This window comes from Cyprinus carpio, chromosome B17, assembly GCF_018340385.1.
Source record: "Cyprinus carpio isolate SPL01 chromosome B17, ASM1834038v1, whole genome shotgun sequence".
Lineage (NCBI taxonomy): Eukaryota > Metazoa > Chordata > Actinopteri > Cypriniformes > Cyprinidae > Cyprinus > Cyprinus carpio.
The window spans coordinates 15358996-15384249 of NC_056613.1; the positions used below are offsets into that span (position 1 = coordinate 15358996).

The 25254-nt window shown below is 38.4% G+C and overlaps 1 protein-coding gene across 1 annotated transcript in view; it reads right to left on the reverse strand.

The window, feature by feature from the left end:
- Positions 1 to 1051: 1051 nt before the first annotated feature.
- Positions 1052 to 25254, reverse strand: part of esrrga (estrogen-related receptor gamma a) — a 74613-nt gene continuing 50410 nt past the window's right edge. Inside the window, 2 exon segments of the mRNA XM_042742464.1 lie at positions 1052 to 3499; positions 7368 to 7637. Coding sequence (XP_042598398.1) covers positions 3255 to 3499; positions 7368 to 7637 — 515 coding nt within the window. The 3' untranslated portion in view covers positions 1052 to 3254.

Sequence of the window (25254 nt, forward strand, 5' to 3'; positions counted from 1 at the left end):
CAGGTTGTTTCAGCAACTTCTGGGTTGAAATATATCATTATCATACTGATCATAGAAGCTTCTCAAATGCCTTTTTTATTCTTTCCCCTTCCTCCTTCAGGATCTCGTCCTTTCCCACACCGGTTTCTGCACGAGAAGCCACAGGAAGCCTAGATGCGTTTGGCAGACGCATCAATGCATGAATAAATACAACCAACACCTAGAACCTCTTAAACATTTAAAAATAGCAGTTGTTTTGTATATCTGATCATCCTTAATCCTATTATCCTAGAATTTGCAAAATAGTCCAATAGATACAGCATTTGATCACTAATCGAATCACATTGTACAACAACTGTACGTCGTACCGTCATATTGCTTTAAATAAGAAAATATCTCTAAAAAAAGTCGTCGTGGGTACGGATAAATTATACACTTTGATTTCTATGCTGGATAGATGAGTGTTAAAAGACACAGTAAAATTGTCTTTAAATAGTTTGAGAGGTCTGGGTACCATTTTATCCAAAATTACACAGTACATGTCATAAAAGGTTATTTTTTTTTTAGAATTTTTTTTTTTTTTTTTTTGTGCACTAAAAGCAACTTTTAAACAAAATGCATATCTGAAAGACTGAGTGTAGATCGGAACCACTTGCTCTCGTTTTTCGTGAAATCTTACAAAACTGAACAGAATTTCGAAAGCTTGTCTAGTTTCATATCGCTTCATTTCCATCGTGTTCACCTCAGAGTAAAGACAACACAAAAAAGAAAACAAAACCACAGAGAGAAAACAGCAACTCTTCTGCCAGGAGTTAATCACGTGAAAATTTTGAAAGTGCCAACATCTTCTCAACAGCAAGACCCCCCCACCCCCAAACCCATGTTTTGACCATCTGATGAGTTGCCATGAGCGATAAGATCTAGAGTCACATTACACTAACCTTTCCAAAGCACAACTATTAAGAATTTTGAATAGCTAATGATAGATACAGTGTATTTATAGAACAAGGCTGAGAAAAAGCAACTAAAAACCCTCGTTCCCAGATTGCCTTAAAAAATGCTCTGTTCTTTCGTCTTTTTTCGTCATTTTTATTAAGCACACAAAGTCAAAGTGATAGTTTTGAAAACCGATCTTACACCAAAACAAACAAAAATGTTTCTTCCCTTTGCAACCTTAAAGAGTCAAGATATATACCAATGGAGTTCAGCATGAAGGCCTTATGTACAGCATTTTGTTAAAAGAGAAGGAAAATCAGAAAAAGAGGGGAAAGAAAGAAAGAAAAAAAATTACTATTTCAAAGCATTTGTCATCGTAACCTATGATATACAGTGTTAGTCTACAAGATAGGAGTTACACAGATGGTCTCTTGTACATATAATGCACCTCCTTTTAAATATTCACTTATATATCAGCATAGATTATATTGATCGTTGATCGGCTGATCTAGCGGTAACTAGGAAGAGTCTTTTTTCAAAAGGTTATTTAAGAACCCATCATCTTGCTCCTGAGGATTCATACATCCAGTATTGTCTCTAATTCTACCCCGTCTCTAAAAAAATGAAGCAAAACTAGAAAAGAAAAAACAGAAAGAAAATGAACGCATACAGAACAGCGAGACCTGCGATCACCACGGGTAGTACACTACATCTTTTGCGTGTAACAGAGGAAAGGGAAAAAAAACAGAGATGTTTCAGAAAAACACAGCAGACATGAAACACCAAGAAGCTGAACTACATTTTTTTTTTTGTTCGTTTTTCATTCTTTTTTTTATCTTTGATCTGTTCCAATAAAATGTCTTAGGTTAGATTTATAATCTGTTAATTTACAATATACAATGCTTAAGAATATTCAGAAAATACCCCATACTAATACTGACATATTTCTGATGAAGGCTGTGGATCGCTTGCTTTGATACTTGAGCCTCTCTGCTAAAAATGACGTCACGTGTATGATATCTCTGCCGCTATTCCGCGTAAAAATCAGGACCGTCGTGAAACTAAACCTGCGATGCTTCTCCGTCTTCCCTAAGTGCTATTTTGCTTAACAAAGTTCAAATACTGCTTTAGTATGAAAGAATGTCAATAGAATTTCGAGGCTGAAGTTAATATATATATGCATATATAATTGGCTTGAGATAATGGTTATGGTCCTTCTGGCCATATCATGTATGTAATCTATCATCTTATGACAAGCACAGACAGAAAAGCGAAAGCTTCTGGAAATTCATTTTCCCAAGTAAGTGTGGCACTAAGAAAAAAACAAACAAATTTGCATACATTTACACCTCCACTTTTTAAAACATCTATTGCTTAGAGAAGATAGCAGGTTTTCGTCTTCATTGCGCAACACGGTGGTCGGTAGAAAAACATAACGATCAATTATTAACATTATATGAAGAAACATCGTGTTTGATGACCATACCATATATTTACATCCTTCAGTACAGTAAAAATACACTCGAATAAAACATAATAAAAGAAAGTCAATAAATAAATGAGTCTGTTCCTTGACCACTGCGATTCCTCTTTGCTCGGTATTGAATGAGAGACTAAAGCTTCGGCTATTCCCTGAAAAGATCGAAATGAAATCGGTAAAAGAGGCTAGACGTGTTTGGAAGACTTGAAAGAAAACGACAAGTGAGTGACATACGCATGATCAATCCGCATGGCTATGTAATGGTGAGGAGCAGCTTCTTCAAAGATGTGAAAATCTCCGTTTGGCTATCGCGTTGTTAAACTGCTCCGAGGACCTCTAATGTAATACTGCACATAGCCACTACATCACGCTCTTATGGTAAAGAGGGTCGATCCCTAGATTCTTTCAGTGACATGGGAGCTGGACGGTACAGTTCGGGGAAATTTTCGCTTGCTGGTGTCCACCGGGTGGACCTCCTTCCTTTGGCAGGGCTGGTCTTTTTCGGCTCCAGAATTTCTCTTTTGAAAATCAATCAAATGTCTCAATAGCACAAAAAAAACTCAGCATCAGATTTTCGAGAAGAACAAGTCGACGGCTGGTTTCAAGTCCCACTGCTGAATAATGAAAGCAGTCGTATTTTTCTCAATAATCACATTTTAAATCATTCTTATATTTACGTATCATTGTCAGTAATTAGAAGTACCATTACGGTTATGTTTTAGTTATTATTACAGTTTATAGACAAAGGTTTCACGAACAGCGGCAGAGAGTTAGTCAGTGTCTGCCTGGTGAAGAGGGTGCAGTCATTGACGTACCCCCTCCAGCTCTCTGTCGGTTTAACTTGGGGCCGGGGATGGAGTTACACCTTGGCCTCCAGCAGCTCCAGAAACAGTTTGTGCATGGGCACTTTGCCGTCCTGTTTGATGCTGTAGAAGTGCTGCACTGCCTTGGTGGACGTTTGCCGGAGCAGCGGTAGGGTCATGAGCAGCTTGCCGGCCCGGCGCGGGTCCTCCGGGTGTTGGCCCGCCTCGTAGTCCTGCAGGGCCTCGTGCAACACGTCCTGGAGCTTCTGCACGGCTTCCACGTCCTCTATATGCATGGAATCTGGAAAAAAATACAGAACAATGAGGAATGGCTTTAGAAATAAACACAAATTCAGTACAATACAACATATGCATGTCAATATTTTTTTCACTAAGACATGACCCAAGGGAAAATCAGTTATGCTTAACAACTACTAAAATTTTAGTAATATATAAAGATATAAGACATGTTACTCTAGTGGTAAAGTTTTATTTTTGAAAGTAAATTCTTATGCTCAACAATGCTGTATTTAATTAATTAAAAATACAGTAAACTTTTTGAATTTTTTTCAGCATTATTACAGTCTTCGGTGTCACACAATCCTTCAAAAATCATTCCAATATGCTGATTTGGTGCTCAAGAAACATTTCTTATTCTCAATGCTGAAAACAGTTGTGCTTTTTAATATTTATGTGGAAACCGTGACACAATTTTTTAGAAAAAAAGAAAGTAAAAAAAAAAAAACAGTATTTATTTGAAGTAGAAATGTTTTTTAAAATTACACATCTTTGCTCTTACTTTTGATAAGTTTAATGCATCCTTTCTGAATAAAAGCATTTAAAAAGAATAAATAAACATTTTAAACTGAAATTTTTTTGAAATGGATCACACATATATTATATATACAGAAGTTGCATTTAAATCAAAGGGGGCCCCCTTCAGTTTAAATTGGCATGACACTCCAGGATGCTAGTTCTGTACAGGACTTTTCTTTTTTTAAATCCATTTCAGCCTGACGGAAACCTGAGGATGAAGTCCTGGCAAAAGGAAAGGGATTAAAAGAATGTGACTCATCCTTTTTTTGCCAGCCCTAAGCTCATTCTCCAGTGATTAAAGGCACACTTGAGTGTTAAACGCTGAGGCTGTCCTCGCCACGTGTTTACAAGCCTCTCTATGGGACTGATGAATGGCATGGGCGACAGAAACAGTGTTTGGAGGAGAGCTGATATGGCACTCGTCTAAGCGAGAGAAACAGAGGCTCGAGTCAGGAAACAATACCTCAGCCTGACTGGCATTGTCTGCCAGAAATGTCAAACAGGCTGCATTTGCATTCGCGCTCGTTAGTACAGCATTCACGCCCGTTCACCGCGACAGACGTGCCTCTGAGAGCGCAATTAGTCTCAGGCAGCTACTATCTTTGCTGTTTACTGCTCCAGTGGCTAATATAGTTGCACTTTTCCAGCTAATCCAAGCCTTGGATGCTCGTGCGAGTGCTCTGATGGTTTTATCACATCACAGTGGTAAAGAAAGTGCTTTGTCTGACTTGCTCTTTATAGACCGACTCCACCAACAGTATCGACTCGGTTTTCTACTGTGGCGTGTCAATCCGATCCCGTTCCCTCCGGATAAAATGTCCAAATGCACGCTGGCTTTTGGCAAAGATATCACGATCAATGCATTGCCTCGAATCAATTGATACTTACACGTTAAATAATAATTGTATGGTCAAGTATTGATAAAAGCAAGACCTTGTGAGGTTCCTCTATTAGTAGAGAGCGCCGTCTGTCCTTTGGGCTGGCCAGCGGGGCAAATGTCAGCCCACTTTAGGCTATGCTTCAATATCCTAACCCTTCTGTGTCTGGAGCCCATCTAGAATTCAGACAGCGAAGTCTCGTCCATCAGTCACATGGGCTTTGGCCATTTGAAAAGCGACCTGTGATCCGACAGAAACCCCTGGCAGGAAAGTGCTTACCTGCACCTTTCCACACAAGCTGCTCTATCAATCTCAGCATCGCTGCTGGAGGCGTTCAGAAAAACACACACTTTCTGCACGTTATTTGTGGCTTAAAAGTGTTGCAACATTTACTATCAAAAAGACTCTTCGCTAGACTCAAATTTGTTATGATTTTCCAGGAATTGTGTCAGTAAATGGCTGAATTCAAACTGTGGAGAAGATGTGAAGAAGTCACTTGACCGACTTTTCTTTTTCTTTTTTATGTCCTTTAAAAAGAAACACGCACCATGATGAGATCAACTGCAATGTAAAGCTTTCAAATAAATAGGATAAAAATGTCGCTCTGACAACCATTGCTTAAGCAATACTGTCTATTGAAGGACTGTGAAATATATCGGCTCTGAGCAGAAATACCCAGCACCTCGGGGCTTTAGAAAATGGTGGAGTGTATAATTTTTTCAGCAGCTGTCTGAAACACTCCGCTCTCCTCCAAAAAAAGAAGTGACAAAATGGCTCACCTTTGAAATCGGACATGATGCATGTCTCTCCTGAGAGAAGAGTGCAGAGAGAAGCCGCAGAGAAAAAGTCTCGATAAATACGGAGAATGACACCCGAGAAGGTGAGAAAAAGCCAGGACTAGAGATTAGCTTAGGCTACACTAAAAAAAAAATATATATATTTTTTTTAATTATTGAAATATGTTTTGCAAGAAAATGCCTACTTCAAAATTTCAAGTTTAAGTCAGTGTGTTACTCGTCGATTCTTTGTAATTGTATGAAAACTGTTTCCAAATTCACAGTACAGGATGTCTCATTGTGTATGCTTCAGTAAAAACGGCATAAATGCTGACCGAAACGACATCAGTATGAATATATCTTCCAATCATCGATCACTTTTACCTGCTTTTGGCGTGCTGACGTGCACGTCAACAAACCGAGATGAACCGCTAATCGTCGAATCAATTAAAAAAGGATTTCTCAAAAGAGTCACGCACTCATTCGCTCTCTCAGAGGTGCACTTTGGGCAGAACGGCCCCCGGTGGCTGCGGGCCGGGGCCAAACTAGCGAGCCGTCATCCGCAAGCGAGCAAGAGCAATCTGCTTTTTCATTTTTCAGATGGCCAGGCCCAGCCGGAGATTGATCGTCACATATGGCCCCAGAAAACAAACTGTCAATACCTTGAGCGCTGGAGAATTTGAACAAATAGCCACCCTCCCATTCAAGCTGCTCATTGCGTCCCATTTAACAGATTTTATTGACAGTTTCCTTCTTGTAATTAAAAGGAAAACTACTGGCCAGCAACCAAGATAAAGTTCAAAGATGGGGTCAACACAAAGGGAGCCAGAGGGCCATGGTGCGACTGTCGATGGCGGACAACATCAGAGCCTGTTATTGACATGCAGGTGCATAGTGATGGGCTCCTTACTTAAGAGGCATCTGAGCAGAGACTTATGCTAATTCGGACAGGGGCCGCAGGCGTGCTTTTGAAGGATTTCAAAAGGGGGTGGGGAGGGTTGGGAACACTGTTTAGTGTTTTGTTGTGTGTGTGCGTAAATAGAGGAAGATAAAACATGATAGAAAAAAAGATGGAGATATTGAGATATCACTCCAACTGTACCTGAATAACTCTACCACTACATCTGTTGTTAAAATTCCCATAGGAGGAGATGAAATCAAAAGCAGGGAGTTTAACTCTTTCCATGCTCATACATTATCAACAGCCCATTCTATTAAGAGGGGCGATGAATAAACAAACACTGCTAAACTGAGCTGATGACAGGCAATTCAAGAGGCTTCAAGTGCACTTGCTGTTAAGAAGAATTTCCCTAAAGGGACAATAAAGTCTAAAATAAAGTATTTTGTAAAACGTTGTTTTCTTTTTGATATCTTTTTGATATCAGGACTCCTGATATATTTTGATTTTATAATCCACCCCAAAAATGTCAAAATGATTTTTAATTTACAAATTAAAAACACGCTCATCATAGAAAATCATGTTTATAAATTGCATTTATAATTTATTTTTGAAGACATTTTTCAATCTGGATTAAAAAAAAGAGTTTTGCCTTGTTTTTTTTTTCCATTGTAAATGTGTTAAAAATGTGTTTTCAATGTTTTGTTGCCTGAACAACCCATAACAGTATCACAATTTAAATACATCAAATCAAATGTGACATCTGGTCTGCCTGGAATCTATAGCGTCTGTTCATTTTACCTGAGTTAGCCAGGGCTATAGCTTTAAGAGTGACAAACTCCTCCTTCTCAAGCTCCATGCTCTTGTACTTCTTCACCAGCTGAAGAATAGCGTTATTCAGGTCTAGCAGGCCAGCCAGCTTGGATTGGTCCTCATCCATGATGTAGTCTTCAGCGTAGACCAACTTGTCCTCAAAAGACAGCGAGCGGTAGACTACACGCAGGATCAGGATCTCCATCCACGCGCTCTGCAGAAGACTCATCTGGTCCGCCAGCGAGAGTGTGGAAAACCCTGAGAAAAAGCCAGAGAAAGAGCTCTCTTCAACTCAACAACCAATGTTCAGCCTCAAATCAACATTCAACCGCGGTATATGATATAAAAGCTCAGTTGATTGTCAGAAGTTTCTGGTTGTGTTAGTGGGAAGAATTGACATTCTGGAGGTGTAATGCAGAGGAAAACTCCAGTGGGAGCGAGCTGAGGCACCTAGCACGAGCCTTGGCTCTCATCTCCTGCTGCGCTGCAGGCCAGGGGGCATCCTGAGGGAGGGTACTCCTTATCTCCCCCAACATGCAGCATGGATCAATTCTTCCCATCACACCAACTGAAAGACTAATTGCTAGCCTCAAACTCCTTCTCCTTCCTCCTCCCCCCACTCTGCACACACACTTTTTCACTCATTTTCCTGTCTTCTTGCTGGAAGTGAAGGAAACTGCAAAGTTCATGTTCATGAATGCCTTTTGAAACTGACAAACACGTGGCTTTTGTCTGTCTGTAACACAAGGAGGTCAACCCTCATGCTCAGTTTGGGGTCTGAGAAATATACTTAATATTGAGGTACCAGGGTGACACTTCGAGATGTTTCCTAATACTATTAGACCCCGACTATAAGAAGATGAATAAATGCAATGATTTTTTCCCCCTTGATTAATGCACACACTGTTAAGGGATCTTAAATTGAGGGTTAAATAATGAATTATTTCTATGTACTGGCTTTGGACTGGGACAGATGAATACTATTGTAATAATAGTAACAACAACAACAACAATAATAAATAAATAAATAAATAAGATAGATGATAATAATAATAATAATAATTATTATTATTATTATCAATCTTATTTGTTTATTTATTTATTTTAAGAGTTAATCATTTTAGGGTATTGTCATAATAATAATAATAAGAAGAAGAATAAAACAAAAAAAAAAATAAAAAAAAAATATGTGTTTATTATGATGATGATGAAAATAACCCCTAAATAAATAAATAAATAAATAATTTATGTTTATTATTATTATTATTATTATTATTATTATTATTATAAAAATACCCCCTAAATAAATAAATCAATCAATCAATAAATAAAACAAAAGGCAAGTAAAATAAAGGCAAAAAATGCAAGCAACCAAAAGCTGATCTAACATAGCCTGCAAAGAGCAAACAATTAAAAAAAAATCTAAATAAACTGTGTAAGTGCTTGGGAGCCGTCCATCAGCTCTGAAGGTGAGGGACAGGCACAACAGCACCTGTTGGTGTTGGACCTTTTCGTCTCATCTCACTCGCTCTGCTCTTCCAAGAACAGATGAAGCGTCTCTCTTTGCGACAGCGAGGGGGCTAATCTGGGTGGCGGGGGAACATGAGGAAAGAGATGCTCACCAACATCTGTTGTGGAGAGATGCCTTCAGAGGAAGCAAGCAATTTCACTCATTTTTTCTTTTCTTTTTAGAAATCTCTTTCTGTGAGTTAATCACTAATGGCAAGGAGCTCATTAGGTATAGGTTTCGGGCTATTGTTTATACCAACTGCTAATTTATTATCCCAAACTGTTAACATCTCTGATCTCATTAGAGGCAGACTAAGAGCTGGTGAGCAGTTGGTGCCTCCCCTGGCCTGCTGGTGCTAGTGTGCTCAATGCCAGTTGGCAGGGCCATCTTCTACTACTTAATAAAATCATCAAAAGGGATTAAGCCAAGAATTTCTTAAGGGGGTCCAATGTAAGACCGCTGCATTCTTATAAAGACAGTGGCCTCAATGAAAGGTGGCATGGACTAAATATAAGATCACACTCTGATTGGCCTCCTGAGAGGTATGTGTAATCCTTTAACACTGCTGAGAATTTGGAAAAAATCCACTGACATACTTTAACTATATATGCGAATCAGATTTTAGATGGCAAAACTCATTATAAATAAAAATAACAAATCATATGCATACTTTCGACTATAAATAATGTAGTATTGAGTGTCTGATTGAATCTAAAAAGCTTTTTCATGTTTAAATACACAGTAATATAAGTATAAGATTCACTTTACGAAAAACAATAAACGCTGTGATGCTTCTGCTCTGACTCATCAACACTGACTCAACCAATGGTGTAAGTTTGGAGTCTGTTTGTCCAACCAATGGTGGCGCCAATATAATAATTCTTGCACAAAACACTAGTAAAACACTAGTGGCACACAAACATTTAAAAGAATATCATCAGTAGAGTTTATCATGAAAAGAAACATATCACACTGAATGATGGACAACTGAAGACATGTATCAAGACAGATCGAGAGACACAGAGAGAGAGAGATAGAGGGACAAAGAGAATGAGAGCACGAGGGACAAACAGAGAGACAAAATAAAGGCAGGGGGCGGGTGGGGAGGGGTTTGTGGAGTGGAGTGGCAGATGGACGGAGCCCATCGCCTAGAGCTCCCCCTGTGCCACTCCCAGCCCTCCCTCTCAGCCACTGCTGTTAGTAAATAATTAGATTTACACATTCCCCAATCTCCACACATCTCTCCGCAGAATAATTAAAAGCCGGATGATTAGTTTATTGAGTGGAAGGAAGAACTTTTTTTCCCTCTTTATTGAGGTCCATCAATGATTTTATCAGGGGCTCGCGCTTTTACGGTTGTCATGCCAGTGCAGGCATCCAATTTTTCTTATCTCCCTGATTAATACAAATGCTGTTTCAGGACGCATTAATTAACAGATACAAATCTACGTTCTCATGGCCGGATCGATAGAGAGAAGAAAAGAGCCATCAATGTGAATTTACTGCTGATGACGGAAAAGGTTCTGTATTGACATTTACGCGAGGGCAAACTTTAAAGATGCATTTTTCCCCTTCTTTTCATCTGTTATTTCATTTCACAAAAGAGCTTGGTGGCGACCATGATTACAGTTCACCTTTGGATGCTTTGCTGCGTGAGAAAGGATCCAAAGAGCCGAATTAAAGCGTGTCACTGTCATTTCAGCTGTGGCAAATGTCTACAACCCTTTTCCCAAAGGACTTCCTGTAACAAGAGGAAGTTTATTGACTCAGTACAGACATGACACTAAAAAAGGCACGACAAACTAATATATATATATATATACACACACACACACACACACACACACACACACACATTCATGAATTTTACAAATTATTTTTATTTCTAAATTAGACTGCAGTTTTTTATATGTATACATACAAACAGAAATATTTAACAATATAGTATTTTAAATGTAAATGTAATTAACAATAATCAATAATTATATCCATAAATAAATATATATATATATCATATTTTAAATATGACTGTGAATGTGATTTCTTCAACATTTATAATAAATAATCCTTTAACATAATATGTTCAAGGATTATTTATTATAAATGTTGAAGAAATCACATTGACAGTCGTATTTAAAATATTATACAAAAAACTATATATTTCAGAGTCACTTTTTAAACAGCTTTTTTATGTAACTGCATAATCTTATTTGATTTATTTGTTTGTTTGTTTAATTCTCAATCTAAAAGCATTTATTTATTTACAAGCCATGTAACTCTGGATAAGAGACTCTTTTATTTGACAGACACAAAGCAGACTGCCCCATCCTGATGACACACGAGCATTATCTGATCCAGCGTTCAATCTCCAGTAACGTCCTCTCAATTTAACTCTCTTAGCCCGGAGACCAGCTTCAGAGCTCAGACTCCCTCTCTCTCCAGCAGCACTGAAGGGGTTTTGCCACTGGCACAATCTCTCTTCTTCTCTCTATCTCTCTCTTTTCTCTCAGTAAACTGATGTACTTTGTGCTAGACGGGGGAGGAAAGGCTAAGTATGTGGATCTGTGAAGGTTACACCAGAAGAAGGTATCTGATGGCTGAGGCCTTGTGAAACCTGCAGTGGCTTTTCAGAAGACATAAGCATTGGAGCAGCGCGTAGCACAGGCTGACAGAAAGAGGCTGCGGTGCAGCCATGCGAAGTTAACCCCTGCCGGGCAGGACTGCTCACCACCAGGCCTCACAGCAACCACCGGCCGTCCGTCTGCCAAATCTTTTCTGACTGCACGTTTACACACTGAGAGAGCCCACCGAGACAAACACACCACACACATATGCGGTCATTCCTCCTCCTCGTCTTCCTCAAGGCAGACTTCACCTCAGCATCTCTGCTTAGCCATCATATAAACACACGTGCGCTCAATTCCTCCGTCTCACTCTCAGTAACACCCCTGCTTATTTTCTCATGGTTGCAGGGTAAATGAACACGCTTGAGCAATGAGAATCAGCGCTATTCTAGGTGCCGACCATGCTGGATGTTTATTTGATGCATCCTGGCTCCCTCCTGAGCTCCTGTGTGAATATACACTCTATTTGCTTTCACACTTTGTCAATATGATGATGACACGGTGACTAATCTACTTGCAAAAATAGTGCTGTGGAGAGCGAAGGTGAGACTCCGTAATATTAGAAGTCCAAGTTGTCATATCGCCTTCATGGAACTACATTTGATAATAAAACAACAACAAACTATAACAGATTTCAATATATTAACATCTCACAGAATCAAGAAAAACAGCAGGATTGTGAGAGTGATATTGCTTTTATACTGTTCAGTTCAATAAACAACAAATTAATATTGATTAACTTCCATTTTAAACTTACAATATTAGCATTTACATTGTGTAGCTCTGGTCTCAACGGAAATGGAATCAAACTGTGTCTCAGACCAAAACATAGCAGTGACTGGCATTCTATCAGTGTTTTTGAATCATTTCATTGATAAAGACTTATTTAATTCCTGATACAGTATATGCAATGTATATGCAATGTGAAACTGCTTAATTTCTTTATGATTTACTGTAATAACATATTGGTCAGTTTTGAACAATGTTTTGATGTAAATGTATATTTCATATTTAATTTATTAATAATGTATATTTTCATCCCAGTTGTTTCACCTCTGTACTACAGTATGTTGTACCAATAAACATAGAAAAATAAATACTACATTCATGCATAAATACATAGAGCAAACACACGTAGTATACTTGATTCACTAAAACAGAGCCTTTGTAGCATTAATATCCAAATAAGCCATAAAAAGGATGTGTCTTTGGAATACGTTCAGCTGATTGGTGATTACTGTAAGCTTACAGATAAGCCTGTGGTGAGGCTAATGATGCCAAAGGCCATGGTGAGACAGGAACAACCACCATGCCAGTATCTGTCTGTCCATTTACTGCCCCAGTGAGGCGCTGAGACGCTTCCCCCCTCACCAGCTAACCAACCTTCTGCAAAAACTCCTCCACCCAAACAAATATTAGCCCACAGAAGTCTTGCACAAATCAAAACAACATGAAAAGGCAAACAAGAGTGTTTTTGTGTGTGTGTAAACAGTCGGGTCTTTAGTCTCCCTTCCCCCCTCAGAGAGGAGGGGGACACAGGGAAGTGATGACAGGAGCCGCATACACACAAACTGCGCAGCGCTCCTCTTTGCTTTTATCACCGGCCGCCTTTCATCTCCACAAAACAACACCATTCAGAGAGAGAAAGAGAGAGAAATCACACTTTTTAGGAGGGAAAACACATTAACACCGCCATAGCTGTCCACATCCATTTAGCGGCTAAGCAAATATTCACCTGTCAGTGTGAGGCACGCTGCCGTACAGCGTTTACCGTGATCACATGCACACCGCTATGGTGTTAAACAGCTGCTGGCTTCTGCTCTACCATTCAATAGAGTTAAACAGAATTGAGTGATTTTCCCTCAGGCTTTTCTTCGGGGGGAAAAATGAATTGGTATTTTTTGCCACTTATTATTTTGTTTCCATTCTGTGAGGAATTTTAGAAACTGAAAGCTATCAGCTGAAGGCTAATGGTGAAGAAAAGTGAAGCAAAGGTTATCAACTGTGTCATTAGAATATTAAAACCTACAAACCCTTATGAAAAATAACCATGGTTTTTCTTTTAGTGAAAGTGTAGTAACCATGGTTTTTTTGGCATATTGATTAACATTTGTATAACCATAGTTTTACTACAAAAATCAGTTAGTATAGTAAAACCATGGTTCATTATGGTTACCATGGTTTAACTATCGTAACACTATTGGGTTTTATTTGTGGTAAAACCATGATTAATGTTCGTAAGGGAAGGCACAAAAAATTACACTATTTACTGTCTTAATACACATCCTCGGTTGTATTGTCTGTAATATATTGGTACATATTACTCCTAAAATTATAGGTTCAAAAATCTTTCACTAAAATGTGTCAACTAGCTTGGCTTTCCTTTTCAAATGATGTCAATCACTCTTATTTCTAAGTCCTTTTTGATATGTAATGCCACTTTTTACATTTCAATCAATTACCAAAACAACTCCTTCCTAATGTTTTCTCTTGTTAAATGTTCTGTTTCTTTATTTTCCATATAAAGAATCAAAATCAGTTGAGAACATCTGGTGTTGAACTCTTGTTAATTAAACTGCATTTCAAAAAGTGCAATACCACACAACTAAACAAAATATATTTTTATTGAGCTGTCACATCTTCCTGCATACACATAGTTTGGACATATCTGAATTGTTGCTGTTGTCTTGCAGGATTGCTCCACCCAAAGCCAGAGAAGAGGATGCATCGTCACGTTAGCACGGCTTCTTGATTCTAATGCCTAATAATTAGCAATTGGCAGACTCTTAATTGCATACATTAAGGCCGATTGGCGGGTGGAGATTAATTCTAAATGACCCAGGCAGCTGTGTTAAAGATAGCATGGATTACTGATCGGACTGTACTTTTCCCACTTAATTGCATATGGAAACGAGGCAGCAACAGGAACATGTGCCCTGGTGGGGGGGGGGGGGGGGGGGGGGGGGGGGGGGGGGGGGGGGGTGTGGGCGGCCGCGGAGAAGGGCGGCAGTTCCCCCGGACTGTAATAAAGCATCGCATGACAGAGGCTCCACAGATGGAGTGACATTAACCACAGCGGCGAAAAGGCCATTCCAAACATTGAATATCAATATTTACATTTTAAATTACCACAACCGTTTCTTATTTCTCCCCAGAGTCTCTTATGGTTGCGAATGTGGAGGGTGCTCTAAGGTTGTCGGGTGGAGGTTGCGGTATTATTAATCTCGGGATGACGTGGATTTGGAGTTTTTATATATTTGAGAAAGTTTCGTGTTGAACAATGAGATTATTAAGGTGGTGAAAAGACAAAATAAAACAGGGTCCTCTTCCTCTTTCTCATGGGGTTCTGTTGGCTCATCCTGTAGTTCTGTTTTTCATGCTGATGTTTGCGGAAACCACAGCAGTTTTGTCCTATTCTATCGTAGGAGGTATTAGTTTAGTTTGCACAGAGCTATAGAGCTCTCCCCCTCAACTCTGATGCCGGTCGGACGCCTTTGATGTGCGCCTTCCCCCACGGGGGTCAGAGCGGCTCCCGCTAGCAGGGACCGACAAAAGCAAACTGCCGCCATTCCCATCAGGCACAACCAAAGGAATGGGTTAGGAAAGGCCACCGAGATGCACGAGGCGAGGGCTTAAGTCTGAGCCTCAGACGCCCCTTGTTTGCCACGGAATATAGTCAGGAGCGTGAGAGTGTGTGTGTGTGTGTGTGTGCACATGGGAGGGGTGTGGGGCAAATACTTATACGGATTCATTTGTTTTCCCATGCTGATCGATAAAAACCCTTAAGAGGCTGTATTTGACTAACCCTATCTCATCCTGGATGTGTAGAGAAAAAAATACAGCAAGAAAAAATCTTGATGATGCATTCTTCTCCAAAAATATGGAATAAAACTGCGCGCGGTTGCCCGCAGCTATTATTTATATGCTTATCATTGGAGATTAAATTTAGGGAGAAAAAAAAAAAAAAAAAAGTCCAGATCTTTCCCGATAAGAGGCCTGACTGCATGGATTAATTGTCATAATGGAGGATTAGCGTCTCTCTCAAACAAACATGATCCGGCCAGACAAACAGAAGCAGAGGAATGCCCTGCTTTCCACAAAAACAGTTCGGCATCCAAACGACACACACAGACCAGACGGGAGACTCGGCTTAAAGGCACGCAGTAATGGCTTCCGAGACAAAGACAGTACCCCATTCCACGGCAATGAGGACCTTTTTAATTTTCTGCAAAAGCCACGGCTGGAAAATCTTAAAAAAAACATTAAAATTGTTCCATACTGCTCAGGGTCAATTATGCAATGAAATAAGGCGTGTAATTATGAAAATTTTACAGCCAGTACTGTAGCTGATAGCTCCCGTATTTCACTCATCAGGCGGGCCGATGGCTTTCCAGGCACACACGCCTCAGTGATGGATTGCACACAGATCTATCAGGCCCAAAAATAAAGCTGGCCAGCTGGTGTAAAATAGCTACCCCCACAGATGAAAGCAACAGATAAAGATAAACTATAAATCCGCAGCAAAAACCCAAATGCTGTTTAAGCGCCAGCGTGAGCGAGCGCTTGAAGCCACGGTTTGATTACGCAATTGGAAATAAGGCAGTGATGCGTGTGTGAAGGAAGTAGTCGGGCTGTTGGGGAATTTGTAAATGTGCGTTGTGATGGTTGAGGGAGTGAGGTTAGAATGGCGGTGTATGTATTTAAAGGGATAATGCATCTCCCAAAAAACTTATAATTGCGTAAGACATTTTGAAAAATGTTTCAGGTTTTTTTTTTTTTTTTTTTTTTTTTTTTGAAACCCATTGACTATTAAATAATTTGAATTAGTTTCATATGGTTGGAAATACGGAAATGGTGAAGTAAAATGCCAGGATTTTCATTTGTTAACATTGTCCCTTGGTCACACCATTGTCACACACACACAGCCACACACACACACACACACACACACACACACACAATTACACAAACACACATTAAATAGGCGATGGACGTGAGCTAACCTGCACTCTGACGTATAGCCATTGTCCGAAAGGGGGGAGGAGAATAATATAACAGAGCACAAAGCAGAAAGCATCGATCTGGATAAACACAAGGGCTTATTGTGAGTAGGGCCACATTTTATGTGCACACAAAATATGCAGGGAGTGAGAAGGAATGAGGCGAAACACAGAATATGCTGCTGCCAGTTGCAAAACACCAATGGATCTTCGGCCTTGGCAGTACTAGAAGAGATTTCTTGGGAGGGAAACTCTCTATACCTTGAGGGACTGCAACAAAAGAGTGCGAGAGTGAAATTCAGAGACGGGGGAAAAAAGGCAAGTGATAACCTTTTGACAACACTTGAAAGGTATCAAGACATTTAAAATGTGAATTTTCTTCAAATATTTCGATATGGTGAGTGAGGAGGGGGAGGAAGACACTCAGATGTAGATACCATCCATGTGTGAGAGTCCGGAGAAAAGAGAAGAGCGTACTGTATTGAAGCAGTATTTCGTTTCCAAAATCTCTTTGAATATGACTGGATAAAAAACTATTCATGATCAAACACACGAATCCATTGACAAATAAGGGACCACACTAACGAAAAGTGAAAATCTTATATAAACTGGATAAAATATTAAAAACACATCAATTTCAAAATACAATACTTACATAAATCACATAAATTTTGGGATTATATATATGTTCTTTTGTATTTTTCAATTTTCTTTTCTTATTATATATTTTTTTATTCAATAATGTTAATTTCATACTTAAGTTTCATCATCAATATTAAAAAGATGTGTATTCAAAAGATTTGGTTCAAAGTATTTATGTTCAGTACATTGGGACAAATAACGTAAAAAAGTAATGACACTTAGTGTCATGGTTTTGACCCACTTGTACTCTCTGATTTTTTTCCGTCTTACTGCATCTTCAGGTTTCAGTAATCTGTCATATGTGAAGCTCGGCTTGATCTTTTGCTGCCTTTGCACTGTGTGAAGGCCTTGCCACCGCATAGACAATAATACACAACATAATCAATATGTTGCACGCAACACACTGGGCACGACCATATACAGGCCACGTCGCCTTGCCACCGCATCGATAATAATTTACATCATGATTAGGCTGGTGTACAGGACCGAGGCAATATGTTGCACATCTTCGAAAGCCTCAGTTTAACTCCCAGCCTTGTTCGGATGTGTAGATGTAAGGCTATAATTCCTCAGAGCCAACCGACAGCTCAAATCCAATCCCATTTTCCTGCCTGTTTACTCTCTGATAGAGATGAGGCACCCCTGAACTGATCGTTTGGGATGGGGTTTCAGGGGAGGGCTGTTTTGAGCCTCTCTTTGAACTTATGCCTATTGAACCCTAGACTAAAAACTACATAAAAAAATCATAATATGATGATTCAGGCCTGTTCTAACTTCACAGCAAATTTGCTACCGGAGCGGGGAGGATTGAAATAGAGTGTGGTTTGTCTCATTTACGTCCATCTATCTTTACTATTCCACTAGCATATCACAAATGAACATACTAAAAATTGGACTGTTCATTCTGATGGTTTAATGGATTGGCGTAGACACCGCGATGAGTGTTATTGGTTAACTAACTGATGTGGACCACATGTTGCATCTTATAAGATGGAGATTTACTAGGCTAGAGGCACTTTCAGATTGGCAGGAACGCGGCCCTTCACAAAACCGCCGGATGGAGTTGATTTGATTTGCAAATGTAATCAAACTAATAAGAGGGAAAAATGGAGCCAATAATGCCTTGTTTTTTCAACGGGCAATCACACAGGGCCGCCCCCCGCTGGCTGTGGGGCAGACAGGGCCTGATGGGTTGGTAAGAATGCAGCGCTGGTGAGAGACCAGAAGGTTACTGTCACACCTATTCAGCTCTCTTACAGCCTTTATAAAGCAAATGTGTCCTTTATAAAGACCGACACGCAAGAGCACAGATAAACAAGGGCATAATGCAGAGCTTTGCATTTGTTTTCACATGACAAAGCATGATGCAAATCTGGCTTCTGTCAGGTGCATTTCCAACAGGCTGAGACAGGCGTGTTTACATGTGAAGTGTGGTGGAGGCTGGGTATTGTGTGTGACGGACAATCACTCCATATTCTGTGATGCATAGTCCATTAGCAAAAAGGAAGAAAAAAAGAGAACATCTATATTAATTTCAAGGAGGAAATCGATGCTTAAATATGGTGAGCAATAATCACATGAATACATCCATCATGTGTTCCTAACATAATCAATTCCTGAATTTAAAATATATAATATCAACATTATAAAAATTATCTATATATCATCTATCTATCTATCTATCTATCTATCTGTCTATCTATCTATCTATCTATCTATCTATCTTGCCACAATATGTGAGTACATGAACACAATCTCTAGAACTGCTCAGAAGGTCACTTCATGAGAATTTTACCATTTCTTTTGAGTAAAACTATTGTTATATTACATACAAACAGAAATCTAAAGGTCTTCACAGCATCACAGCAGTTTGGTTTAACTTGAAACCGTGACAGAAATATTACTCAATGTAATGATAGTACTACTACTACTACAACTATTAATTTTTTTTATAACATTATTTTTAAAGGAATATTTACCAGAAAAAAATATTTACCAGAATTTATTTAGCAAAAAAATGTAAATACACAACACAGTATTTCTGGAAAAAAGAAAGAAAACAATTATAATATTTTTTTTTTAAATCAATTAACTAAAGATGCTTTTGATTATTAATATTTATTGAAATCATTAAAATAGAACCCAGAAAATTCATGTAAAACAGAATTTAGTAAAAAAAAAAAAAAAAAGATTTTGAGAAAAACAAACAAACAAACAAAAAAAAACATTTCATATGGCCATAAAAATTTCATTTTTGTTAAACTTTAAAACATTGCTATTTAATATTAACAAACAAATAAATAAATAAAATGAAATTAGGGAAAAAATAAAACAGATTTTAGAGGGCCCTATGTTTGATTAGGCCTAGACTTAAGCCTCAAAAGTATAATAATAAATGATTAACCAATATCTTTTACATAGGTTAAGATGACAAAAACACACACCAAAAAGTTGGAGTGAGAGACCAGCGTACAGAAAAAGAAACACATAGTCCACATACTGACATGCACAAAAAGGACAAATCAGTGTGTAATGGGGTAAAAGCAGAATCAGGCACCATTCAGACACTCGAGTCAATAATGTCAGACTGTAAAACAGACTGTAGGCAGCACATCAGTATGAAGATGTGGAACTCATCCAGTATGCTGTGCTGTGGTTAATTTCCAAGTATGTTCTGTTCCCCTTAACAGAATGCCAAAAACAAAACCTTGAGAAGAAAACTGCTCATTTACACAAACTACCATCCTGTTTTGTCTATAATAACCAATTTACAGATTTATATCACTTCAAAATAATAATCAGACACGCAGTTGAAGAGAGCTTATGTGATCATGACCTTTGAACTACGCTAAAACAGCAATATAAAACGCACAATCTCTTTGACACACATTTCTCCAATCTTTGCTCTGTGTGCACAGCCCTTTTCTCTGAGTGTCAGACTTAATTTAGTGTGTCTCACTTTGCTGAATGTATCAGGAGTGAAACCCCTGCTAAAAGTGAAAATTTGATTTGCTAAAAGGAGCTTAGGGCATCTATTAATCAATATTTGCAGTGTGTCAGGCTGAGGGCGGTGACAGACAAGGCCTCATTTAGAGATTGGTTGGAATGGGGATATCGGATGGGGGGTGGGGTGTCACGAATGGATTTTCTCCTCTCATCCAGGGCAGGGAAGGGGAGGAGGGTCCCAAAAATCACATCTGGGAAAGCACTGGCAGGCACGCACATCAGCGAGGAGGAATAAGCGGGCCTACTCCAGTTTGCAGATAATTATGTTTACATATGATTAGCTCTTCCTCCAGTGGGTTCACGAGCTAATGAGACAAAACTAGCAAGCACGTTCAGTCAAAATGAGACTGGAGTGAGAAAAAGGGAGGGACTAAACTGAGAAAAAAAGGCAGAAATTGACATGACTGTGTCTTCATGAGACATCAAGTGACTTTTGAATCTATAGTGCCACAGCAGAAGTTGTGAGCTAGCAGTATGAATTGAATGTGATGATATAGTAGACCACATACTGTGGAATGATGTCAAATAAGAGTGTCTTTCTATTATTTTGGTGGTTGCAGTCAGTTCTTTTAATGATTCACACACACACACACACACACACACACACACACACACACACACACACACACACACACACAAACACACACACACAAACTTGGTTTTAAAGCTATTAGATGGAATCAGATTTCTGTTTGTTTTAAATAATAGAAAATAAAAATGTTATCTTGGACTTTGGCTCTCATGAAGTAACATTTTTGTGCCAAAAGAAAATAAAAAAATTAAAAAAAATGATGTAATGTAATTTTAAAAATGCACCTTTAAACATTTGTGAAACTTAAATCACTATACTAATAGTTTCTGCATATAACAATATGTAGTTTATAGAAATTTACATTTTTTTATATAAATTCTATTTTAATAATATTTAAAAGCATTAAACCCTGAATGTAAAGATTTATAAAATTAATATACAAATATAAATTCTATTTTAAAAAATGTTTAAAAAACATTAAACCATGTAATTAAATATTTAAAATATTAATAATACACAATAAATGTATACAATATACTATATATAGTATACAATATATATTTCTCTATTTGGTACCATTTTATTGTTATTATAATTTATATTTATTTAAAATAATTAAATGATTTATTGCTTTATTATTATTATTAATAATTATATAATAATATATTATACACATGATCATATATAGGCCTAAGGAAACATATAAAACATAATAGGCCTACATATAATAGGAAATACTGGTGTGAAATGTGCATTACTCCAGCACTGTATTACAATGCCAAGAGTGACCGTAAGACCTCTCTCTCCATTGTGTTTTCCCATCCTGAAGATTAGGGGCTGGGAAAGGGCTCATGGAGAAAGCAAACCTATGCTTTAGATAAATCCCTCGCTCAGCTCCTGATTAAGACATCTCACCAGCTGCCTAGACAGGGTGCGAGTGAAATAAAAAAAGCATAAAAACTAAAAAACACAAATGTTGCATTGACGACTGCAGCCTAGAGGCAGTTGTGCAAGCTTTGTCAGGGTAACTTTAATTGCTATTGTTCGTATCCAGAACAGGCCACTAATCCTGTACACACAGGTCACCCAATAATGATGACACCTCAATCATGTCTGCAGATTGCACTGAGTAAGCACCACAAGCTTTTTTTTTTTTTTTCCTAACAAGGTTTCTGGGCGAATATGCTAATCCCACGGCGCGTCTGTCCGGCGAGCACGTAATCGTCTTATTATGCCCCGAGAAACCTCGCTGCGATATTTGAGTAGGAGTCGGGCTTCCATGACTCTCTCCTTCTCCTGAACCTATTACGAATGCACTGGCCCTGACAATTGAAGGAGCGAGAGACAGGCCTGGCTGAGGGAGAGAGGGACAGGAAGGTGTAGAGAGCAAGAGAGAGAAAAAAAGATGGAGGTGGGGGAGGCAGAGGAATGAAGTGGAGTGTGGCAGTACCTCAGTATCTACATAAAAGAGATTAGAGTCGACAAGGTTCCATTTTACTGCTCAATCATATTGTGTTAGCACGCGCTTATCCGCGTGCCAGTGAAAATTGAAAGGGAAATAAAGAAAGAGAGAAAGTCCCCGAGATAGGACCAAGAATGGGAGAAGCCCGAGCAATTTCAGCCTGCATAAAGGGCCTGTAATAGTGAGGGTCCTGTCATGCTAAAAAGCCAGTGCCGGTCCATGTGTTGGCCATTCTTGTAGCCTGCTCGTCAAGTCAAGTGCGACCGGCCACCATTGTTCACCACTGTGTTACGATAAGGCATGTCACAACCGTATGACAGCACGTTTTCATTTATTTTTATAGCTCCTGGCTGGGGTGAGGTGACTAATTCTATTTACAGATTTTTCAGATTTTTTTTTTCAACTTTACTGTTATTTACAGTTACATTTTTACATAAAACTGCTGTACAGCAAGATTTTTTTTATTGCTTCTCTAATTCTATTTACAGTTTTTTTTTTTCCTCAGATTTTTCTTCGGATTTTGCTTTTATTTACAGAAGTTTATTGTTCCTGCCTACGAACATTAAATATAATGTAATATTTTAGAATTACAAGCTTAAAACATCCATTTTTCATGTTGTTTTTTAGTTCTCCTGGCTGGCATAATGGCACAAATAATTACAGCCTCAATACATATTACTTTTAATTCTCTTTCCTCACCCAGACACAGCTTAAATGTTAAAATAATTACAGCCTCAATACAAGACATTTTGTGTATTTTCATTCTTTCTCTAATTCTACTTCCAGGTTTTTTTTTTTTTTTTTTGGGGGGGGGGGGTTGGTTTTTTTTTTTTTTGCCTTTTTCTGTTACAAAAATTCTCGTTCCTCTCACCTGCACTGCTTAAATTTTGCACTTCTTAAATGTTAAAATAATTACAGCCTCAATACAGGACAATTTTGCGTGTTTTTATTCTTTCTCTAATTCTATTTATACAGCTTTTTTTTTGCCTTTATTTACAGAAGTCTTTCATTTCTACCTTTTCCCACTACAAACATTAAATATAATGTAATATTTCCAAAATACATGTGCTAAAACAAAATTACAACCTCAATACAGCACATTTTCATTTATTTTCACTCCACCTCTATTTCTATTAACAGATTTTTTTCTTCAGATTTTTCTTCAAATATTGCTTTTATTTACAGAAGTTTATTGTTCCTGCCTACGAACATTAAATATAATGTAATATTTTAGAATTACAAGCTTAATACATCACATTTTCATTTGTTTTTAGTTCTCCTGGCTGGCATAATGGCACTCAAATTCTATTTACAGATAAAAGTGAAGGTGGTTTTTCATTCCGCTACAAACGTTTGCTCTTTCCTCTCCTCCCCTGCAGCTTAAATGCTCAAATAAAATTACAGCCGGAATACTTTAATCCCACAAATGAGATTCCTCACCCTAATCCACATTATGTCATTTTCTGCTTTTTTTCCTACCCTCGTATTGAGTTAATATCACATTTCCAAATCCTTGCATCTCCCATAATGCCAGGCTTACAGGAATGGGCGACGCCAGGGTTTTGTTCAGGCACCCTTTCTCACAGTGTGTTTGTAAACCATATCAAATGTTTTCACGGCCTATATGAGCATGTAAATGATCAGAGGAGGGAGAAGGGGCGAAGCCTCTGTGCATTAAAAAAGCAATCAGAAAGGAGCGGCCGTGTCTGCGCCGCCGGCGGAGGGAGCTACCATCGTGGCGTCTTTAACTCCATTCCGCAAAACACAGACTGCTTCATTATCCGCCAGCTCTCTGCAGCGGCAGCTCCAGTAATACTGAGTGATGTTTAAATTAGTTTACAATTTGCCTGCTCCTCGCCTAGGACAGATCGTAAGCGAAGGCGCTCAGAAATGTCAGCGGCGCTCCTAACCACCGTAACAAATTGTTGCCCATACGCTGCACACCTAATGACTTCAAATTAGCTTCTGTGCGAGAGGCTGACAGTTTGTTACGTCTGTTAGCAACATAGCCGCCGTATCATGAGCCATAAATTGGTTTGGACTCTCGGGGAGAATGGAGGCCTTCATCAATTTGATTAAAAAAAATTACTGTACCATAGAAACCGCAGAGAGAAACCAGTTGAAAAAGACAGAAATGCGCACATGGAGTTGTGGCGGAGCAGTTAGGGGAGGTTAACAGGAGGCTGTTTACAGAGCCCATTTGTCATTGTGTGTCTTTCTGATTGTGTGAGGTTAAGGGAAAAAAAATATCACTTTCGGGGCAAAAAAATTCTTGAGTAAGAAGAGAACTTTATACTGAATCTCACACTTTTCTTTGGAAATTTTCATCGGGATATAGTGGCAATTGGAACGCGAGGTGCAGGAGGAGATGAGAGCCGCAGGAATACCTGCTCCGGAGATGAGGGGGCTCCTTCCTCTTCAAACAGACACAGAATTGCCTGCTGAGGTCTAATCATACAATCATCTCTCTTCTGCTGAGCAATCATTCATAGAATGTGAACTCTGACGCCAATCGAGAGACTCCTCTGTTTGCTTTCTGAGCAGACATGAACTAACATATGAACACTGTACAGAAAAAAAGCTATGAATGTGCAAATGTATACATAGAGAGAGGCAGAAGTTAGTACACCTTGAGACATAACAGATACTTCTTAGCTTTGAAAAATAAATGACTGGAAAGTAATTCTGTTACTATGCTATGAAACATTGAAGGCCTAAAATTATTACTATTATTATATTTTTTTTTTCTAGTAATGCTGGCCAATAATGAGTGAATTGTGAAACTGAATGAATATTTTTCACCACAACTTGGATATTATTATTATTATTCTTTTTTATATATAAATATGTGTCAAGACAAATGTATTAGTTCAACATTGATAACTTAGCATAAAACTTTTTTCAAGAAAACGTTCTAGTTCTGAATAATGCCCAGTGCATTCCATCATACTATACTTACTATAGTATATTATAAAATACCATAAATATAGTACATATAAATATATACTTCCCTTCAAAAGTTTGGGATTTAATTTATTTTTAATGTTTTTATAAAGAAGTAGTTTCTGATTACCAAGGGTGCATTTATTTGAGTAAAAA